Source organism: Lethenteron reissneri, unplaced genomic scaffold (genome assembly GCF_015708825.2).
Source record: "Lethenteron reissneri isolate LAM-NWPU_2019-01 unplaced genomic scaffold, ASM1570882v1 scaffold_1639, whole genome shotgun sequence".
In the NCBI taxonomy this organism is placed as follows: Eukaryota; Metazoa; Chordata; class Hyperoartia; order Petromyzontiformes; family Petromyzontidae; genus Lethenteron; species Lethenteron reissneri.
Genome location: NW_026891376.1, coordinates 4310674 through 4331549, shown reverse-complemented (window position 1 = coordinate 4331549; position 20876 = coordinate 4310674). Strand labels below are relative to the sequence as shown.

The 20876-nt window shown below is 55.4% G+C and overlaps 1 protein-coding gene across 1 annotated transcript in view; it reads right to left on the bottom strand.

The window, feature by feature from the left end:
• Positions 1-20876, bottom strand: part of LOC133338966 (kinesin-like protein KIF11-A) — a 45306-nt gene that overhangs the window by 21275 nt on the left and 3155 nt on the right. The window contains exons 2-10 of the mRNA XM_061547093.1: positions 20503-20617; positions 14803-14990; positions 14298-14387; positions 13411-13577; positions 12190-12410; positions 11248-11423; positions 10627-10688; positions 7704-7842; positions 5543-5601 (exon numbers count right to left, since the gene is read on the bottom strand). Of these exons, the coding sequence (XP_061403077.1) occupies positions 5543-5601; positions 7704-7842; positions 10627-10688; positions 11248-11423; positions 12190-12410; positions 13411-13577; positions 14298-14387; positions 14803-14990; positions 20503-20617 (1217 nt within the window). The remainder of the gene's footprint in view (positions 1-5542; positions 5602-7703; positions 7843-10626; positions 10689-11247; positions 11424-12189; positions 12411-13410; positions 13578-14297; positions 14388-14802; positions 14991-20502; positions 20618-20876) is intronic.

Below are 20876 nucleotides of genomic sequence, written 5' to 3'. Positions count from 1 at the left end.
CCGCCTCCACTCCGTGGCCGGCTCGAAGCGAGCCGGGGCCGCGGGCTCCGCCGCCGGCGCGGCCACGTCGGGACGGGGTGCCTGCTGCGCGCCGACCCGACGTCGACTGTTTCCGCTGCGGCCGTCGGGGCCACTATGCCAGGGACTGCTGGGCCCGGGTTCCGGGGCCGCCCCAGCAGGAGGCCTCGATCGCGGACGCCCCAAAGAAAGACCCTCCGGCACAGGCAAGTCGGTGCGCACCAGACACCCGGCAAGGCCTGACACCTCACTCATCGCCGTTGTTGTGCGACGCGGATGTTCTAAAATATGGGGGGCCAGTATCTGCGCCTTGTCGCTCGATAACGCAGTGGCGTAAGTTGGCTCGGCGGGTTGTCGCGGCCGCTACAGGTTCGTCCACTGTACCGGGGTCGATCCAAGGGGTGGACGTGCGTATTTTGGTGGATTCCGGGGCGTCCGCGACCATTATTTCGGATGTCATATTCCATCTTTTGAGCATCCCACCGGGGGCCGTGAGGCCGGCTTACGCTTCCTGCATCGCTGCGAACGGGGGTAGTATGGGCATCGTGGGACAGGTGGACGCTAATATTTCTATTGGGGGGGTCTCGGCCTCGGGCGTTGTGTTAATTTCGAGGTCCCTGGCGGTTCCTTGCTTGTTGGGCACGGATTTTTTGGCTAAGATGCCCATTCTAATTAGAATCAATGAAAATTGCATTGAACTACCAGGGGGCCGCAAATTGGCGTTTTTACAGTCCGCCTGGGGGCGACCGGCTCCGGTTGCCCAGGTGCAGGCGTTATCGGAAGTTTCAGTTGATATTCCACCTGGCTCGCAGATGCTCATTCCCCTACGATACCGGAAGCCGGTTCCGGGTCGGCAGGGTGCTTGTGGAATTTTGCTGTCGCCGTCCGCCGCTGTTACGGGCGGATTGGCACTGGTGGGGGCGCAAACCATTGTCCGTCCGGATCAACGCCCGTTTTTGCAGGTGTTAAATGCGAGTTCTGAAAGCGTGTGTGTGCCGGCTGGTACCGTTGTGGCACACGCCACTACGGCGTTTACGGCTCAGAGTGACATTCCGGACGGGGGGCTGGTGGGTGGTGTTTCACACGACGGAGGGGTGGACGATCGTTGGATCGCCGAACTATGTGCGGAAAATTCGGCCCTTTCCGCTGAGCAGCGTTGTGCGATTCATAAATTATTAGCGAGCTATTCCGATGTGTTTAGCTCGGACGATTTGGACTTGGGACGCACCTCGCTGCTCTCTCATCACATCGAAACGGGGGACGCGGCCCCTATCCGCTTGAACTCGCGTCGGATGAGTCCGGCTGAGCGTGAGCACGTTCGAGGGGCAGTGGAAGACATGTTGAAAGCGGATATTATATCTCCGTCTAATAGCCCGTGGGGCGCGCCTGTCGTGTTGGTTAAAAAGAAAGATGGTAAATTACGATTTTGTGTGGATTTTCGGAAGTTAAATAAAGTGTCGGTGGCAGATGCGTATCCCCTGCCGCGTATGGACGATTCTCTCGACGCCTTGTCAGGGGCTAAGTTTTTTTCAACGCTAGATCTCTCTTCGGGCTTCTGGCAGCTTCCCCTTGACGAGCCCTCGCGGGAAAAGACAGCGTTCCGTACGCCGCAGGGGTTGTTCCAATTAACTGTCTGCCGATGGGGTTGAATGCAGCCCCTGCCACCTTTCAGAGATTGATGGAGTTGGTATTGACGGGGTTGCAGTGGGAGACATGTCTCATTTATTTAGATGATATTATTGTCTTCAGCCGCACATTTGATGAGCATTTATTGCGGTTGGAGGCCGTTTTTGCCAGAATGCGTTCTGCTAATTTGAAATTCAAGCCTAAGAAATGTCATCTACTGCAACGTTCCGTTCGATACTTGGGACATATTGTTAGTGCGGACGGGGTGGCCACGGATCCAGAGAAAACTGCGTGTGTCCGGGATTGGGCAACCCCCGCCACGGTGGGTGATGTGCGTCGGTTTTTGGGGTTCGCCTCATATTACCGGAGGTTTGTTCCGAATTTCGCTACTATCGCCAGGCCTTTGCATCTCCTTACTGGGAAGGGGCACAAATTTGTGTGGGGACCGCCGGAGGAGGCGGCGTTTCGGAGCCTGCGCGATCTACTGGCTACTGCGCCGACGTTGGATTATCCGGATTTTGAACATCCCTTCATTCTGGATACTGATGCGAGTGACACCGGGATTGGGGCGGTGTTGTCCCAGTCAAAAGGTGGTGTTGAGCGTGTGGTGGCGTACGGGAGTCGGGTTTTGTCTCCCGCGGAAACTCGTTACTGCGTCACTCGCAGGGAACTTTTGGCTATTGTGTATTTTTCTCCGCCAATTTCGACCGTATCTGTACGGTCGGTCGTTTATTGTCCGAACGGACCATGCGGCCTTGCAGTACGCTCTTAAGATGGACCAGCCATCCGGACAATTGGCGAGATGGCTGGACACGTTGCAAGAATTCTCCTTCCAAATTCACCATCGGAAGGGTGTGCGTCACGCTAACGCGGACGCACTGTCCAGGTTGCCGCAACAATCCCCTTGTGCGTGTGCGTCGGGGACGCATAGGTGTGGACCGGCTCAGCCCCCCCCTCAGCCTGTCGCGCGGGCAGTGGATGTTCTCGAACCTCCGCTTACACCGGGACCGGTTGAAGGGGGACCGGCTGACGGGATTTTGCGTCTTCCAAGGTCTGTGTGGATTCGGGAGCAAATGTTGGACGATTCTTTGGTGTCGTTACGGAAACGAACGGAGAGGGCGGGTAAGGAAGTCGGTGCGGGTGGTAATTCGGAAACTGCTCTCCGAGATGGGTTACTGATGTGGAGGGAAGGGATACAGGAACACTGGCGTCTCGTTGTGCCCGCGTCATTGCGCTATGAGCTGATTAGATCTTTGCACTGTGACACACTTTTACACCTGGGGGTGCAGAAAACCCTATTGACGCTGCAACGAGACTATTATTGGCACGGCATGACGACGGATGTCGTCGGTCACGTTCGCGCGTGTCCCGATTGTGCCCGCCGTAAGCCGCCTAAACATCCATATGTTCCGCCGATACAATCGATTAAAGTATCTCGGGTTAATGAGCTGGTGGCGTTAGATATTTGGGGCCCTTTCCGCCATCAGCTAAAGGGAATAAGTATTTATTGGTGGGGGTGGAGTACCTCTCTCGCTGGCCGATGGCCTGGCCCTTGCCTGACCAGTCAGCGGCGTCTATCACTGACGCCTTTCTATTTGGGTATGTAATGGACAAAGAGGCTCCGGAGAGGCTCCTTACGGATCAGGGACGTAACTTTTCATCTAAATTGTTGGGGGAGGTGTGTGCGGCTCTTGGAACTAAAAAGATACGGACGTCCCCCTACCACCCGCAAACGGATGGTATGGTGGAACGGTTGAATCGGACTCTGTCCGCCATGCTGTGCCATACAGTCGGGGAAAACCAATCTGATTGGGATTTGCATATCCCTGGGGTGCTTTCGGCGTATCGCATGACGCCGCACGCGGCTACTGGATACTCGCCGTTTTTCCTTATGTACGGCCGTGAGAACGTGCCGCCGATTCATGACCAGTTGGGAACCGGTGCGAGGGGGCCTGTTAAGCCTCTTCCTGAGTATATTAAGGACAACGTTCGGCGTGTCGCTGAGGCGAGGGAAAATGCCCGCATGGCTACTGCCAAGGCTCAGGCCAGGAATGAGCGGTGTGCCCGACGTTCAAAGGGGGAGTGTCCCTGGAAAAAGGGGGACCTGGCCTGGCTTCATTGCCCACAGGTGCGGCCAGGTACATCTCCTAAATTACATCGACCTTGGCAGGGTCCGGTCCGCCTCATTGAGGTTCCCAACCCACAGTCGGCGCGTGTTCAGGTTGGTGCACGGCGTTGGTTCGTGCACACGTCCCGGTTGAAGCCATACATTGCCCCACGGCCGGATGCGTCATCTCCCAAAGTTGCCTTGCCGGGGTCTGTTGCTGCCGACTCGCCCTTGCCTGTGTCTGCTGACCTTGCGAGAGCGCCTGTCGTACCCTTCACAGACAAGCCGGCCGTGACAGCGCAGGGAGGAGGACCTTCCGCTTGTGGGACGCCGACCGGAGCCGCAGAACCCACGGGACCTGCAGCTCTTCCTATCCCTCCGCGGACGCGAGTACGGGATGTTTCTGGACGCGAGCGGGACAGTGGCGGGCCTCCAATGGCGACGGAAGAACTTGCGCCCGTCGCCCCTAAAACCCTTCCACGTTCCCGCTCGGCGGGTGGGCCGCCGACCGTCCGGGACGGCCCGGCTACCCGTACTCGCTCGAAATCCCTCACGTTTCGTTAGATTGTGTTGTGTTGTGTTATTGTTATGATGTTCTTCAATGCTTCGTGTCTTTTTGCGTGTTGGCCCTTTACACCCGCATTGCTTTTCAGGTTGCAATTCAGCCGAGGTCGGCTGGATTTTCTTTAAGGGGGAGGGTGATGTAATGCGGTTGTAAACGGCCCTTCTGAGGTGCCGTCAGGGGGGGAGGAGTTAGGTCACGTGGGGGGCAGAGGGGTTGAGTATAGAAGGAGGGGGAACCGGAAGAGCAAGGGGAGTGACGGGGAACCAGGAACAGAGGAAGGCCACGAAGGGCGAAGCAGGGTGTGGCGAGATCGCCACGAACACGGGGGGAGCGAGGATCGGCACCGTTGGCCAGCGGTGACCGACCCGAAGCAGCGAGGAGGCTGCAGTCAGCAGCGGGGCTGCACAGAGAGAGTGGGCAGCGGGTCTGCATACAGTGACAGCCAGAGGGTCTGCACATAGGGGTAGCAGCGGGAGTCTGCATAGGGGTAGCAGCGAGTCTGCAGGGAGGAGGTTACAGTAGATGAAGCAGAGAGTCAGAGGGGAGAGGAAGCTATAATAGCAGTGAATAGCCGGGGGCTACAAATACAGGAGTTATAACAGAGTGCCGTGTGGGTAGAGACGTGAACCTGAATAAAGACACGAAGACAGAAAGAAGTGTTCGAGTCCTTTTATTACACTAGTATACTACACTATACACTACACTATACACTAGTGCTGTACTAGTACACTACACTAAGATACACTACACTACACACTACACTATACACTACACTAAGATACACTACATTATACACTACACTAAGATACACTATACACTACACACTACACTAAGATACACTACATTATACACTACACTAAGATACACTATACACTACACTAAGATACACTACACTACACACTACACTATTATATACTAGTATACTACACTATACACTACACTATACACTAGTGCTGTACTAGTACACTACACTATACACTACACTAAGATACACTACACTATACACTACACTATTGTTACTACACTACACTACACACTACACTACACGATACACTACACGACACACTACACACTACACACTACTCTACTATACACTATACACTACACTACACACTACACACTACACTAAGATACACTACACTATTATACACTACACTATACACTACACTATTGTTACTACACTACACTACACACTACACTATACACTACAGAACGGGGCGACTCACGCTTCATGATCCTTCAGCTCGGCGAAGCGCGCCAGCAGCTTCTGGCGCTCCATCTCCGACTGAGGCGGTGCCAGGGAGAGGGGCAAAGGGGTCCAGTGAGAAGCCACACACGCACACGCTCACACACACACGCACACACACGCACACACACGCACCCACACGCACCCACACAGCACACTCACACAGCACACACAAAGCACACACTCACTCACTCACTCACAAAGCACACACTCACTCACTCACGCACTCACGCACTCACTCACACACACACACAGCGCACACTCACTCACTCACACACACACACGCTCACACACGCTCACACACACACACACACACGCACTCGCTCACTCACACACTCGCGCACACACACACACTCGCACACACACACACACACTCATACACACGCTCACACACACACACACACACCACTCACACTCTCGCACTCTCGCACTCTCACCCACTCACCACTCACTCACCAGGATGACCTTCTCACACATTCACCACGCACTCTCACACACTCACCACTCACTCTCACACACTCACACACTCACACACTCACACACTCGCACTCTCACCCACCCACCAGACTCACCACTCACTCACCAGGATGACCTTCTCACACACTCACCACTCACTCTCACCACTCACCACCCACTCACCAGACTCACCACACACTCACCAGGATGACCTTCTCACACTCTCACCCACTCACCCACTCACTCACTCACCACCACCACTCACCAGGATGACCTTCTCACACTCTCACCCACTCACTCACCACTCACCACCACCACTCACCAGGATGACCTTCTCATACACTCACCACTCACTCTCACACACTCACCACTCACCACTCACACACTCACACGCTCACCACTCTCACACTCTCACCACTCACACTCACCACCCACTCACCACCACTCACCACCCACCAGGATGACCTTCTCACACACTCACACACTCACCACTCACACACTCACCAACACCACTCACCAGGATGGCCTCACCCACTCACCACCACTCACCACCCACCAGGATGACCTTCTCACACACTCACCACTCACACACTCACCACTCACCAACACCACTCACCAGGATGGCCTCAACCACTCACCACCCACTCACCCACTTACACTCTCACACTCTCACACTCTCACCCACTGACCCACTCACCACCACCCACCAGGATGACCTTCTCACACACTCACCACTCACCCACTCACCACACTCACCACTCTCACACTCACCCCACTCACACTCACCACCACCACTCACCACCCTCACCCCCCACACACTCACCACCACCACTCACCAGGATGACCTTCTCGCACTCTCACCCACTCACCACTCACCCACTCACCCACTCACCCACTCACCCACTCACCCACTCACCCACTAACCACCCGCTCACCACCCACTCACCACCACCACTCACCAGGATGAGCTTCTCACACACTCACCACTCACCCACTCACCACACTCACCACTCACACACTCCCCACTCACACTCACCACCACCACTCACCACACTCACCCCCCACACACTCACCACCACCACTCACCAGGATGACCTTCTCGCACTCTCACCCACTCACCACTCACCCACTCACCCACTCACCCACTCACCCACTCACCCACTCACCCACTAACCACCCGCTCACCACCCACTCACCACCACCACTCACCAGGATGAGCTTCTCACACACTCACCACTCACCCACTCACCACACTCACCACTCACACACTCCCCACTCACACTCACCACCACCACTCACCACACTCACCCCCCACACACTCACCACCACCACTCACCAGGATGACCTTCTCGCACTCTCACCCACTCACCACTCACACACTCACCCACTCACCCACTCACCCACTCACCCACTCACCCACTCACCACCCGCTCACCACCACCACTCACCAGGATGAGCTTCTCGCACTCTCACCCACTCACCACTCACACACTCACCCACTCACCACTCACACCCACTCACCACCCGCTCACCACCACCACTCACCAGGATGAGCTTCTCGCACTCTCACCCACTCACCACTCACACACTCACCCACTCACCCACTCACCACTCACACCCACTCACCACCCGCTCACCACCCGCTCACCACCCGCTCACCACCACCACTCACCACCACCACTCACCAGGATGAGCTTCTCACGCAGGTGCGCCGTGTGATCCACAGCGACCTGCAGCTCCCTGCTCAGCTGGGCGTTGGCCTCGTGCAGACTCCGGTTTCGCTCCAGCACCGACTGCACGCTGGCGGCCTGTCCCTCACCACCGCTGATGATGGTGCCAACACGAGGGGGGGGGGGCATGGGGGGGGGTGGGGGAACGTCAGAAGAGACCCATAGAGATACACAGAGACCCATAAAGACCCATAAAGATACACAGAGACCCATAAAGACCCATAGAGATACACAGAGACACAAAGACCCATAGAGATACACAGAGACACAAAGACCCATAGAGATACAGAACCACACAGAGACCCATAGATACACACAGAGACCCACAGAGATACACAGAGACCCACAGAGACCCATAGAGACACACAGAGACCCATAGATACACACAGAGACCCATAAAGATACACAGAGACCCATAAAGACCCATAGAGAAACACAGAGACCCATAGAGAAACAGAGACCCATAGATACACAGAGACCCATAGAGATACACAGAGACCCACAGAGACCCACAGAGACACAGAGACCCATAAAGACCCATAGAGACACAGAGACCTGTAGATACACACAGAGACACACAGAGACACACAGAGACCCATAGATACACACATAGACCCATAGAGACACACAGAGACCCATAAAGACCCATAAAGACACAGAGACACACAGAGACACACAGAGACATGCAGAGACACACAGAGACACACAGAGACACACAGAGACAAGCATCACTGGTGGTGGTTGTTGGCCGTGAGCGGGGATCGAACTCGGGTCTCTGCCGCATTCTCAGCACGGCACGCTAACCGCTGCACCGCCACTCCCCTACCACCACCACCATCGCCACCACCACCACCACCACCGCCACCACCACCACCACCACTCCCACCACCCCCGCCACCACCACCCCCACCACCACCACCACCGCCACCCCCCCCACCACCACCGCCACCACCACCCCCATCACCCCCACCACCCCCACCGCCACCCCCACCAACACCCCCACCACCCCCACCACCATCCCCCCCACCACAACCCCCACCACCACCACCCCCACCACCCCCACCACCATCCATCCCCCCCACCACCATCCCCCCCACCACAACCACCACCACCACCATCGCCACCACCACCACCACCACCGCCACCACCACCACCACCACCCAACGTGGTGAGCGGCGGCTCTGGCTCCAGCTGGCTCTGTGTATGCGAGCGAGCGAGCGTGGGGGACGTGAGAGAGACACACAGAGACACACAGAGAGACACACAGAGACACACAGAGAGACACAGAGAGACACAGAGACACACAGAGAGACACAGAGAGACACAGAGACACACAGAGACACACAGAGACACACAGAGAGACTGTGGTGCCACAGCGACGGGGCCGCTCTGCCGAGCCAGGGAGCCGCCCGGCTTCCCCCACCGCACTGCCCCCAATCACCCGCCCCACATAAGCACACACCCGCACGCATCCCCCCCCCCCCCATAGAGCTGGAAGGGAAGGTTACCTGATCGACCGGTTTTTATCCGAGAGACCCTTATCGGGATTAATTCTCACGGTTTCCGGCGATCAGGGAATTGGATGACCTCCCCGTGCTACGTGGCACCGCGGCGCTGCTGCCGGCCTTAATATGGTGTGGTCGCGGCGTGGGGCATTCGGCCACCGCGGTTGAGGCGCATTTCCCCCCACACACACCCCCACGAGTCGACGGGGCAAGCAGGGGAGGCACGGGACAGCATGAATAGCGGGGTCACAGGGGCTGTTGCGCATAGTCATGGAGGGTTGGGATAATTGCGCTTGAGCGCGCAAGCCCCATTGGTAGGAAGGGTAAGGGAGTAATTAGGATTTACGCCTTGCACGCAGCACACTGATTAGCATATCAACAGCGCCTGGGGACTGCCGTGCGCGGGCTTGGGGTGCACGAGCCCATTGTTCAGCGCAGCATCCCCTTTGGGAGGTAGGGAGGATAAATAGAGGAGCGCAGAGGGGAAATCGCTCTCTTACTCCAGCGCCAGGCGACCAGACGCAGCTCGGGCCACCGACCCGGACGTCCGTGCGACGCACCGAGGCACGCGGTTAACACAAGGATCAGCGGACCGCCGTGGACACTTAACAGTGAGTAAGAAGGGGAATTAGAATCATAGCCGATAAATAGGGAATAGGTGCCGGTTTAGTGGAATAGGCCAGCCTCGTCGACTCACTAATTCAACATTAGTTATCAGGTAATAAATCATTAATAGCGAAGCGTGGTCTCGCGTGATCTTGTCGTGCAGTGTGAGCGTGTGGGTGCGCTGTGTGCACAGTGGTTCGCCACGTGAGTGAGCGCTGCGCGGAGCTGAGCGCGCGGGTTGCGTGTGGGAACGCGTGTGGTACTGTGTGTGCGTAAGCTCGCGGCGTGCGTAATAGGCGTACCCCAGGTGCGCGATCATAACGCAAGCGGCCAGCAGACGGCGAGCGCTGCGCAGAGCGGCGCAAGAGTGGGTGTCGCGTGTGTTCACTCCGTGTGTGATACAGGTGCGCGATCATAACTTGCGTAGTTGGTGTGGAGTTGGAGTGCACGGAGCGGCGTGTGTGTGTGTGCATACGTTCGTTACATGTCGGACACGGATGCGCATTGGTAACGTGCCGCACAGGGCTATACTGCGAGCACGGCGTTTGATTGACGATGATGTGCGCACGTATGCTCGCAGCGTGGGAGCGCGGCGCGAGGCTGTAACCGTAGTGGCGTCGCATTCGAATGCCGGCAAAACCGTAGCGAGTAATAGGGAGGTGGGGTAACTTAAACGGAATAGGGGATGCTGGCGGGAGGGACCCCGGGGGCCAACGGCCCCCACAAGACACAGAGAGACACACAGAGAGACACAGAGAGAGACCCACCCCTGCATCGTGACGATACCTCCACCCCGAGCCTGCAGCAGCTGCACCTGCAGCTGTTGAACCTGCAACAGAGAAACGCAAAACTCTCGGTCGACGATAACGACGATGACGATACCCAGCCGGGTACGGGTATCGGGTACCCGGTTGCGACCTCTGGGATGAAGCCATGTTGCAGGCGCAGGTGGGTTGATTCTAGGAACTTGAATTGTGAGAAGAGACAAGACGTTGGGAAATGAGTGACAAACGGTGACTCACCAGTGACTCACGGCCTACCCGTACCCTACCCGTACCCTACCCGTACCCTACCCGTACCCTACCCGTACCCTACCCGTACCCTACCCGATACCCGGCCATACCCATACCCGGCCATACCCATACCCGGCCGGGTACAGGTAACCGGGTATCGGGTAGGGTACGGGTATCGGGTACCCGATTGCGACCTCTGGATACCGGCCTTCATTAAGCGCTGCTGCTCCTGCTACTGCTGCTGCTGCTACTGCTGCTGCTGCTACTGCTGCTGATGCTACTACTGCTGCTGCTACAGTCTGAAAGAGGCTACACACGGGGGCAGGCGGGGGCTAGAATCTCTCTCTGCGTCTCCGGTGTCGAGAGGTAACACACCTGTTGCCGGAGCATCTGCAGTTCGACCGTGTTGGGGTCACGGTTCACGATCGGCTTGTTCTTGATCTTGCGCGCACGGTCAGCGTAGCGCAGAGTGTTGAGGGTTTCTTCCAGGTTGGAGTCGCCCGGGCTGATGCAGGCCACCATGAGGGTCAGGCTGTTACTTCCCAGAGAATCTAGAGAGAGACAGGGAGAGACACGCATACATATACATACACACATACACACACATACAAAGATCAAAGATCCCCCCGTATAGCCTTAACAGACTGTAGGGGCAAGTGCTGTTAGCGAGCACCTATGAAGGCCGGAACGGTACACGAGGGGGTGGATGGCCAGCACCACGCCCGACCGCCTTTGTCTTCCCAGTGGCGAAGTTTACACACCGCACCAGGTACTCATTTAAGGCCGAGTCGAACTAGGGGAGGCCCAGGACTGGTTCAGATAATCGTCATTGGTGTTAGCCGTGAGCGGGAATCGAACCCGGGTCGCCAGGTTCATAGCGCAGCACGCTAACCGCTACACTACCGCTCCCCACACACATACACGCACACACACATACATACACACACAGGCCACCATGAGGGTTAGGCTGTTACCTCCCAGAGAAGAGAGAGACACATACATACACGCACACATACATACACGCTTACATACACGCACACACATACACACACACACATACATACACACAGACACGCACACGCACATACACACACACACACACGCACATACACACACACATACACACGCGCACATACATACAAACACACACACACATACGCACATACACACACACATACACACGCGCACACACGCAGGTCACCATGAGGGTCGTCGTACGCCACGTGAGTGACTCGCGCATGCCACGAGCGTGTCACGTGTGTGTCACGTGCGTGCCACGTGTCACGCGTGTGCATCTTGCGCGCGTGGCTCAGTCACCTTGCAGCAGCCGCGTGAGCCCTGAGTCACGGTAGGGCACGTGGTGAGCCCGCCGTGCCACTCCCTCCTCCCCGAGCGCGCTGATCACATTGCCAAGCGCCAGCAGGCCGCGGTTGATGTTGATGCCCTCACGCAGGCGGTCACCCTCCGCCTTGGTGCGCTTGGCACGCTGGGAGCCGGCAAGGTCCACCAGGTGGAGCTTGCTGCGGCAGTGACTCTCTCTGAGCGAGCGGGAGGGGAGGCGCGGACATCATGAGCGTTGTCGTTAATACTACTACTGCCATAACCGTCATCATCATCATCAACACCACTACTACCATCATAATCATCATCATCACCGTCATCATCATCACTACCGCCATAACCTTCATCATCATCATCAACACTACCATCATCATCACTACCACAGCCATCATCATCATTATCACTACAATCATCATCATCATCATCACCACCACTACCAGCATTATCATCACCACAGCCATCATCATCACCACCACAACCATCATCATCACCACCACTGCCATCATCATCACCACCACAGCCATCATCATCACCACCACAACCATCATCATCACCACCACTACCATCATCATCACCACCACTACCATCATCATCATCACCACAGCCATCATCATCACCACCACAACCATCATCATCACCACCACAACCATCATCATCACCACCACAGCCATCATCATCACCACCACTACCATCATCATCACCACCACTACCATCATCATCATCACCACAGCCATCATCATCATCACCACAACCATCATCATCACCACCACTACCATCATCATCACCACCACAACCATCTTCATCACCACCACAACCATCATCATCACCACCACTACCATCATCATCACCACCACTACCATCATCATCACCACCACTACCATCATCATCACCACCACAACCATCATCATCACCACCACTACCATCATCATCACCACCACTACCATCATCATCATTACAACAACCATCATCATCACAACCACAACCATCATCACAACCACCACACAACCATCATTATCATCATCACCACAATCATCATCATCACCACCACAACCATCATCATCGTCACAACAATCATCACCACAACCATCATCATTATCATCATCAGCACAACCACCATCATCACCACCACCACAACCATCATCACCACCACAACCGCCACCACCACAACCACCACCACAACCACCACCACCACCCCACCTGTCCTCCCTGCCGCGCTGCTCGATGGTGATAGTGAAGATGGCGTGTGAGCGGGAGGACTGTGCGTTCATGGCGGTGGCTCCCACGGTGCGTGACAGGTTTCCCTGCTGCAGGCAGCAGATTATGTCCTCCGCAGACGCCACCACGCGCTCAGTCAGGCCGCAGATCTACCGCGGGGGGGGAGAGGGAGGTGAGGTGAGGAGGGGTGAGGGTGGGGGGGGGTGAGGGAGGAGAGACACGCACGCACACACACAGAGACACACACACACACAGAGACACACACACAGAGACAAATACCGAGACACACACAGACACACACATAGACACGCACACACACATTGACACACACACAGAGACACACACATACACACGCACACATACACACGCACACATACACACAGAGACACACACACACAGACACACACACACACAGACAGACACACACACACACACAGAGACACACACACAAACACACACACACAAACACACACAGAGACACACACACAAACACACACAGAGACACACACACAAACACACACACACAAACACACACACAGAGACACACACACACACACAGAGACACACACACAGAGACACACACACACACACAGAGACACACACACACACACACAGAGACACACACACACAGACACACACACAGACACACACACACACAGAGACGCACACACACAGAGACACAGGCACATACAACCACACACACACACTGAGACACACACACACAGACACACACACACACACACAAAGACACACACACACGCAACACAGAGACGCACGCACACACACAGAGACACACACACACAGAGACACACACACACGTACGGACGGGTGGCCACCAATAGTAAACGGTGACCAGGAGAGTGTCTCACCTTGATGCCCTCCTTGGGGTCTTCCCTCACGGACAGCAAGGGTCGCTCTTTGCCCACGTACAGCAAGTCGATGATTTCGTCCCGGTAAATCTACACAACAACAACAACAACAGTTTAACACAACTGTCTAACACAACAACAACAGTTTAACACAACTGTGTAACACGACAACAACACGTGTGTGCGCGTGTGTGCACGTGCGTGTGCGTGTGCGTGCGTGCGCGTGCACGTGTGCACATGATGTGCGTGCGTGCACGTGCGTGTACGTGCGTGTACGTGCGTGTACGTGCGTGTACGTGCGTGTACGTGCACATGACGTGCGTGTGCGTGCGTGTGCGTGCGTGTGCGTGCGTGACACGTGTGCACATGACGTGCGTGTGCGTGCGTGTGCGTGCGTGTACGTGCGTGTACGTGCGTGACACGTGTGCACATGACGTGCGTGTGCGTGCGTGTACGTGCGTGTGCGTGCGTGTACGTGCGTGACACGCGTGCGAACGTGACGCACCTCCAGGTATGACACGGAGATGGCGAACTCATAGGCGTCACGTGACTGCACCCCACGGAACAGAGCGTGCACGGCCCGCGGGATGATCCCGGTGGAGTTTGGATCGGCGTCGCCGCTGTACGCGCCGCCCATCGTGAACGTCTTGCCAGAACCCGTCTGTCCGTACGCCAGCACCGTGGCGTTGTAGCCTGCGAGACGGTGAGCGGGGAGAGGGGTGGGTGGTGACCACCCAGTCACTCACTCACTCACTCGCCCACCCACTCACTCGCCCACCCACTCGCCCGCCCGCCTGCCCACTCGCTCGCCCCGCCCACTCGCCCGCCCACTCACCCACCCACTCACCCACTCACTCATCCCCCACACCCACTCACTCATCCACCCACACACCCACCCACTCACCCACCCACCCACCCACTCACTCACCCACTCACCCACCCACCCACTCACCCGTCACTCCATCTCTTCTCTCACCCGTGCCACTCACCCATCAGCTCCATCTCTTCTCTCGCCCGTACCACTCACCCACCCACTCACCCGTCAGTCCATCTCTTCTCCACCCACCCACTCACCCATCAGTCCATCTCTTCTCGAGCCCGTACCACTCACCCACTCACCAATCTTTTACCTTACGCCCTTACCACTCACTCACTCACCCACCCAATCTCAGAACCATTGCTTCTCTAAGCCCGTGCAGCGATGGTTTAGCCCCTTCTAGCTGGCCAAACTACTCCGCACTCGCTCACAAAGACAAAGATCCCCTGTATAACCTCAGCAGACTGTAGGGGCAAGTGCTGTTAGCAAGTAGCAGCACCTATGAAGGCTACCGGCACTGTGGCACACGAGGGGGTGGGTGGCCAGCACCACGCCCGGCCGCCTTTGTCTCCCCAGTGGCGATGTGCACGACCACACACCGCTACTACACCAGCTACTCACTACCACACACAGCTACTACACCAGCTACTCACTACCACACACAGCTACTACACCAGCTACTCACTACCACACACAGCTACTACACCAGCTACTCACTACCACACACAGCTACTACACCAGCTACTCACTACCACACACAGCTACTACACCAGCTACTCACGACCACACACAGCTACTACACCAGCTACTCACGACCACACACAGCTACTACACCAGCTACTCACGACCACACACAGCTACTACACCAGCTACTCACGACCACACACAGCTACTACACCAGCTACTCACTACCACACACAGCTACTACACCAGCTACTCACTACCACACACAGCTACTACACCAGCTACTCACGACCACACACAGCTACTACACCAGCTACTCACGACCACACACCGCTACTACACCAGCTACTCACTACCACACACAGCTACTACACCAGCTACTCACTACCACACACAGCTACTACACCAGCTACTCACTACCACACACAGCTACTACACCAGCTACTCACGACCACACACAGCTACTACACCAGCTACTCACTACCACACACAGCTACTACACCAGCTACTCACGACCACACACAGCTACTACACCAGCTACTCACTACCACATACCGCTACTACACCAGCTACTCACTACCACACACAGCTACTACACCAGCTACTCACTACCACACACCGCTACTACACCAGCTACTCACGACCACACACAGCTACTACACCAGCTACTCACTACCACACACAGCTACTACACCAGCTACTCACTACCACACACCGCTACTACACCAGCTACTCACGACCACACACCGCTACTACACCAGCTACTCACTACCACACACAGCTACTACACCAGCTACTCACGACCACACAGCTACTACACCAGCTACTCACGACCACACACAGCTACTACACCAGCTACTCACGACCACACACCGCTACTACACCAGCTACTCACGACCACACACCGCTACTACACCAGCTACTCACTACCACACACCGCTACTACACCAGCTACTCACTACCACACACAGCTACTACACCAGCTACTCACGACCACACACAGCTACTACACCAGCTACTCACTACCACACACAGCTACTACACCAGCTACTCACGACCACACAAAGCTACTACACCAGCTACTCACTACCACACACAGCTACTACACCAGCTACTCACTACCACACACAGCTACTACACCAGCTACTCACGACCACACACAGCTACTACACCAGCTACTCACTACCACACACAGCTACTACACCAGCTACTCACTACCACACACAGCTACTACACCAGCTACTCACGACCACACACAGCTACTACACCAGCTACTCACTACCACACACAGCTACTACACCAGCTACTCACTACCACACACAGCTACTACACCAGCTACTCACTACCACACAACACACAGCTACTAAATACAACCAGCTACTCACTACCACACACAGCTACTACACCAGCTACTCACTACCACACACAGCTACTACAACCACTACTCACTACCACACACAGCTACTACACCAGCTACTCACTACCACACACAGCTACTACACCAGCTACTCACTACCACACACAGCTACTACACCAGCTACTCACTACCACACACAGCTACTACACCAGCTACTCACTACCACACACAGCTACTACACCAGCTACTCACTACCACACACAGCTACTACACCAGCTACTCACGACCACACACAGCTACTACAACCAGCTACTCACGACCACACACAGCTACTACACCAGCTACTCACGACCACACACAGCTACTACACCAGCTACTCACGACCACACACAGCTACTACACCAGCTACTCACTACCACACACAGCTACTACAACCAGCTACTCACTACCACACACACAGCTACTACACCAGCTACTCACTACCACAACACAGCTACTACACCAGCTACTCACGACCACACACCGCTACTACACCAGCTACTCACTACCACACACAGCTACTACACCAGCTACTCACTACCACACACAGCTACTACACCAGCTACTCACTACCACACACAGCTACTACACCAGCTACTCACGACCACACACAGCTACTACACCAGCTACTCACGACCACACACAGCTACTACACCAGCTACTCACTACCACACACAGCTACTACACCAGCTACTCACTACCACACACAGCTACTACACCAGCTACTCACGACCACACACAGCTACTACACCAGCTACTCACTACCACATACCGCTACTACACCAGCTACTCACTACCACACACAGCTACTACACCAGCTACTCACTACCACACACCGCTACTACACCAGCTACTCACGACCACACACAGCTACTACACCAGCTACTCACTACCACACACAGCTACTACACCAGCTACTCACTACCACACACCGCTACTACACCAGCTACTCACGACCACACACCGCTACTACACCAGCTACTCACTACCACACACAGCTACTACACCAGCTACTCACGACCACACAGCTACTACACCAGCTACTCACGACCACACACAGCTACTACACCAGCTACTCACTACCACACACAGCTACTACACCAGCTACTCACGACCACACACCGCTACTACACCAGCTACTCACGACCACACAGCTACTACACCAGCTACTCACGACCACACACAGCTACTACACCAGCTACTCACTACCACACACAGCTACTACACCAGCTACTCACTACCACACACAGCTACTACACCAGCTACTCACGACCACACAGCTACTACACCAGCTACTCACGACCACACACAGCTACTACACCAGCTACTCACTACCACACACAGCTACTACACCAGCTACTCACGACCACACACCGCTACTACACCAGCTACTCACTACCACACTACACCGCTACTACACCAGCTACTCACTACCACACTACACAGCTACTACACCAGCTACTCACTACCACACTACACCGCTACTACACCAGCTACTCACGACCACACACAGCTACTACACCAGCTACTCACGACCACACACAGCTACTACACCAGCTACTCACGACCACACACAGCTACTACACCAGCTACTCACTACCACACACAGCTACTACACCAGCTACTCACTACCACACACAGCTACTACACCAGCTACTCACGACCACACACAGCTACTACACCAGCTTACTCACTACCACACACAGCTACTACCCAGCTACTCACTACCACACACAGCTACTACACCAGCTACTCACTACCACACACAGCTACTACCCCAGCTACTCACTACCACACACAGCTACTACACCAGCTACTCACTACCACACACAGCTACTACACCAGCTATCACTACCACACACAGCTACTACACCAGCTACTCACTACACACACAGCTACTACACCAGCTACTCACTACCACACACAGTCTACTACACCAGCTACTCACTACCACACACCGCTATCTACACCAGCTACTCACTACCACACACAGCTACTACACCAGCTACTCACTACCACACACAGCTACTACACCAGCTACTCACGACCACACACAGCTACTACACCAGCTACTCACGACCACACACAGCTACTACACCAGCTACTCACTACCACACACAGCTACTACACCAGCTACTCACGACCACACACAGCTACTACACCAGCTACTCACGACCACACACAGCTACTACACCAGCTACTCACTACCACACACCGCTACTACACCAGCTACTCACGACCACACAAAGCTACTACACCAGCTACTCACTACCACACACAGCTACTACACCAGCTACTCACTACCACACACAGCTACTACACCAGCTACTCACGACCACACACAGCTACTACACCAGCTACTCACTACCACACACCGCTACTACACCAGCTACTCACGACCACACAAAGCTACTACACCAGCTACTCACGACCACACACAGCTACTACACCAGCTACTCACTACCACACACAGCTACTACACCAGCTACTCACTACCACACACAGCTACTACACCAGCTACTCACGACCACACACAGCTACTACACCAGCTACTCACTACCACACACCGCTACTACACCAGCTACTCACTACCACACAGCTACTACACCAGCTACTCACTACCACACACAGCTACTACACCAGCTACTCACGACCACACAGCTACTACACCAGCTACTCACTACCACACACAGCTACTACACCAGCTACTCACTACCACACACAGCTACTACACCAGCTACTCACGACCACACACAGCTACTACACCAGCTACTCACTACCACACACCGCTACTACACCAGCTACTCACTACCACACACAGCTACTACACCAGCTACTCACTACCACACACAGCTACTACACCAGCTACTCACGACCACACACAGCTACTACACCAGCTACTCACTACCACACACAGCTACTACACCAGCTACTCACGACCACACAAAGCTACTACACCAGCTACTCACTACCACACACAGCTACTACACCAGCTACTCACTACCACACACAGCTACTACACCAGCTACTCACGACCACACACAGCTACTACACCAGCTACTCACTACCACACACAGCTACTACACCAGCTACTCACGACCACACACAGCTACTACACCAGCTACTCACGTGAGCGGGAATCGAGCTCGACTCCCCACTCGTTTACGCACACTCACACTCGTGTACACACACGCGTGCACACACACATGCGTGCACACACACACACGCGCGCGCACACACGCACACGCTCACACACGCGCGCGCGCACACACACACACGCTCACACGCTCACACACTCGCTCCCTCACCTTTGAAAATGCCATCGATGAGAGGGGCCACGGCGTTACTAAACACCTCCTCCTGCTCGGCTGCCGGGTCGAACACGAAGTCGAACGTGAAGGCCTTCTCCCCGCTCAGCACAATCTGCAATCCCCACACACACACATCACACACAGAACACACACAGAACACACACAGATCACACACAGATCACACACCGCCACACCCCGTGTAGCCTTAACAGACTGTGGGGGCAAGTGCTGTTAGTAGCGAGTAGCAGCAGCAGCACTGCCTGTGAAGGTAGACACAGACAAAGTTCCCCCGTGTAGCCTCTAGCAGGCTGTCGGGGCAAGTGCTGATCGTAGCAAGTAGCAGCAGCAGCAGCAGGGTAGCCGGGTAGGGT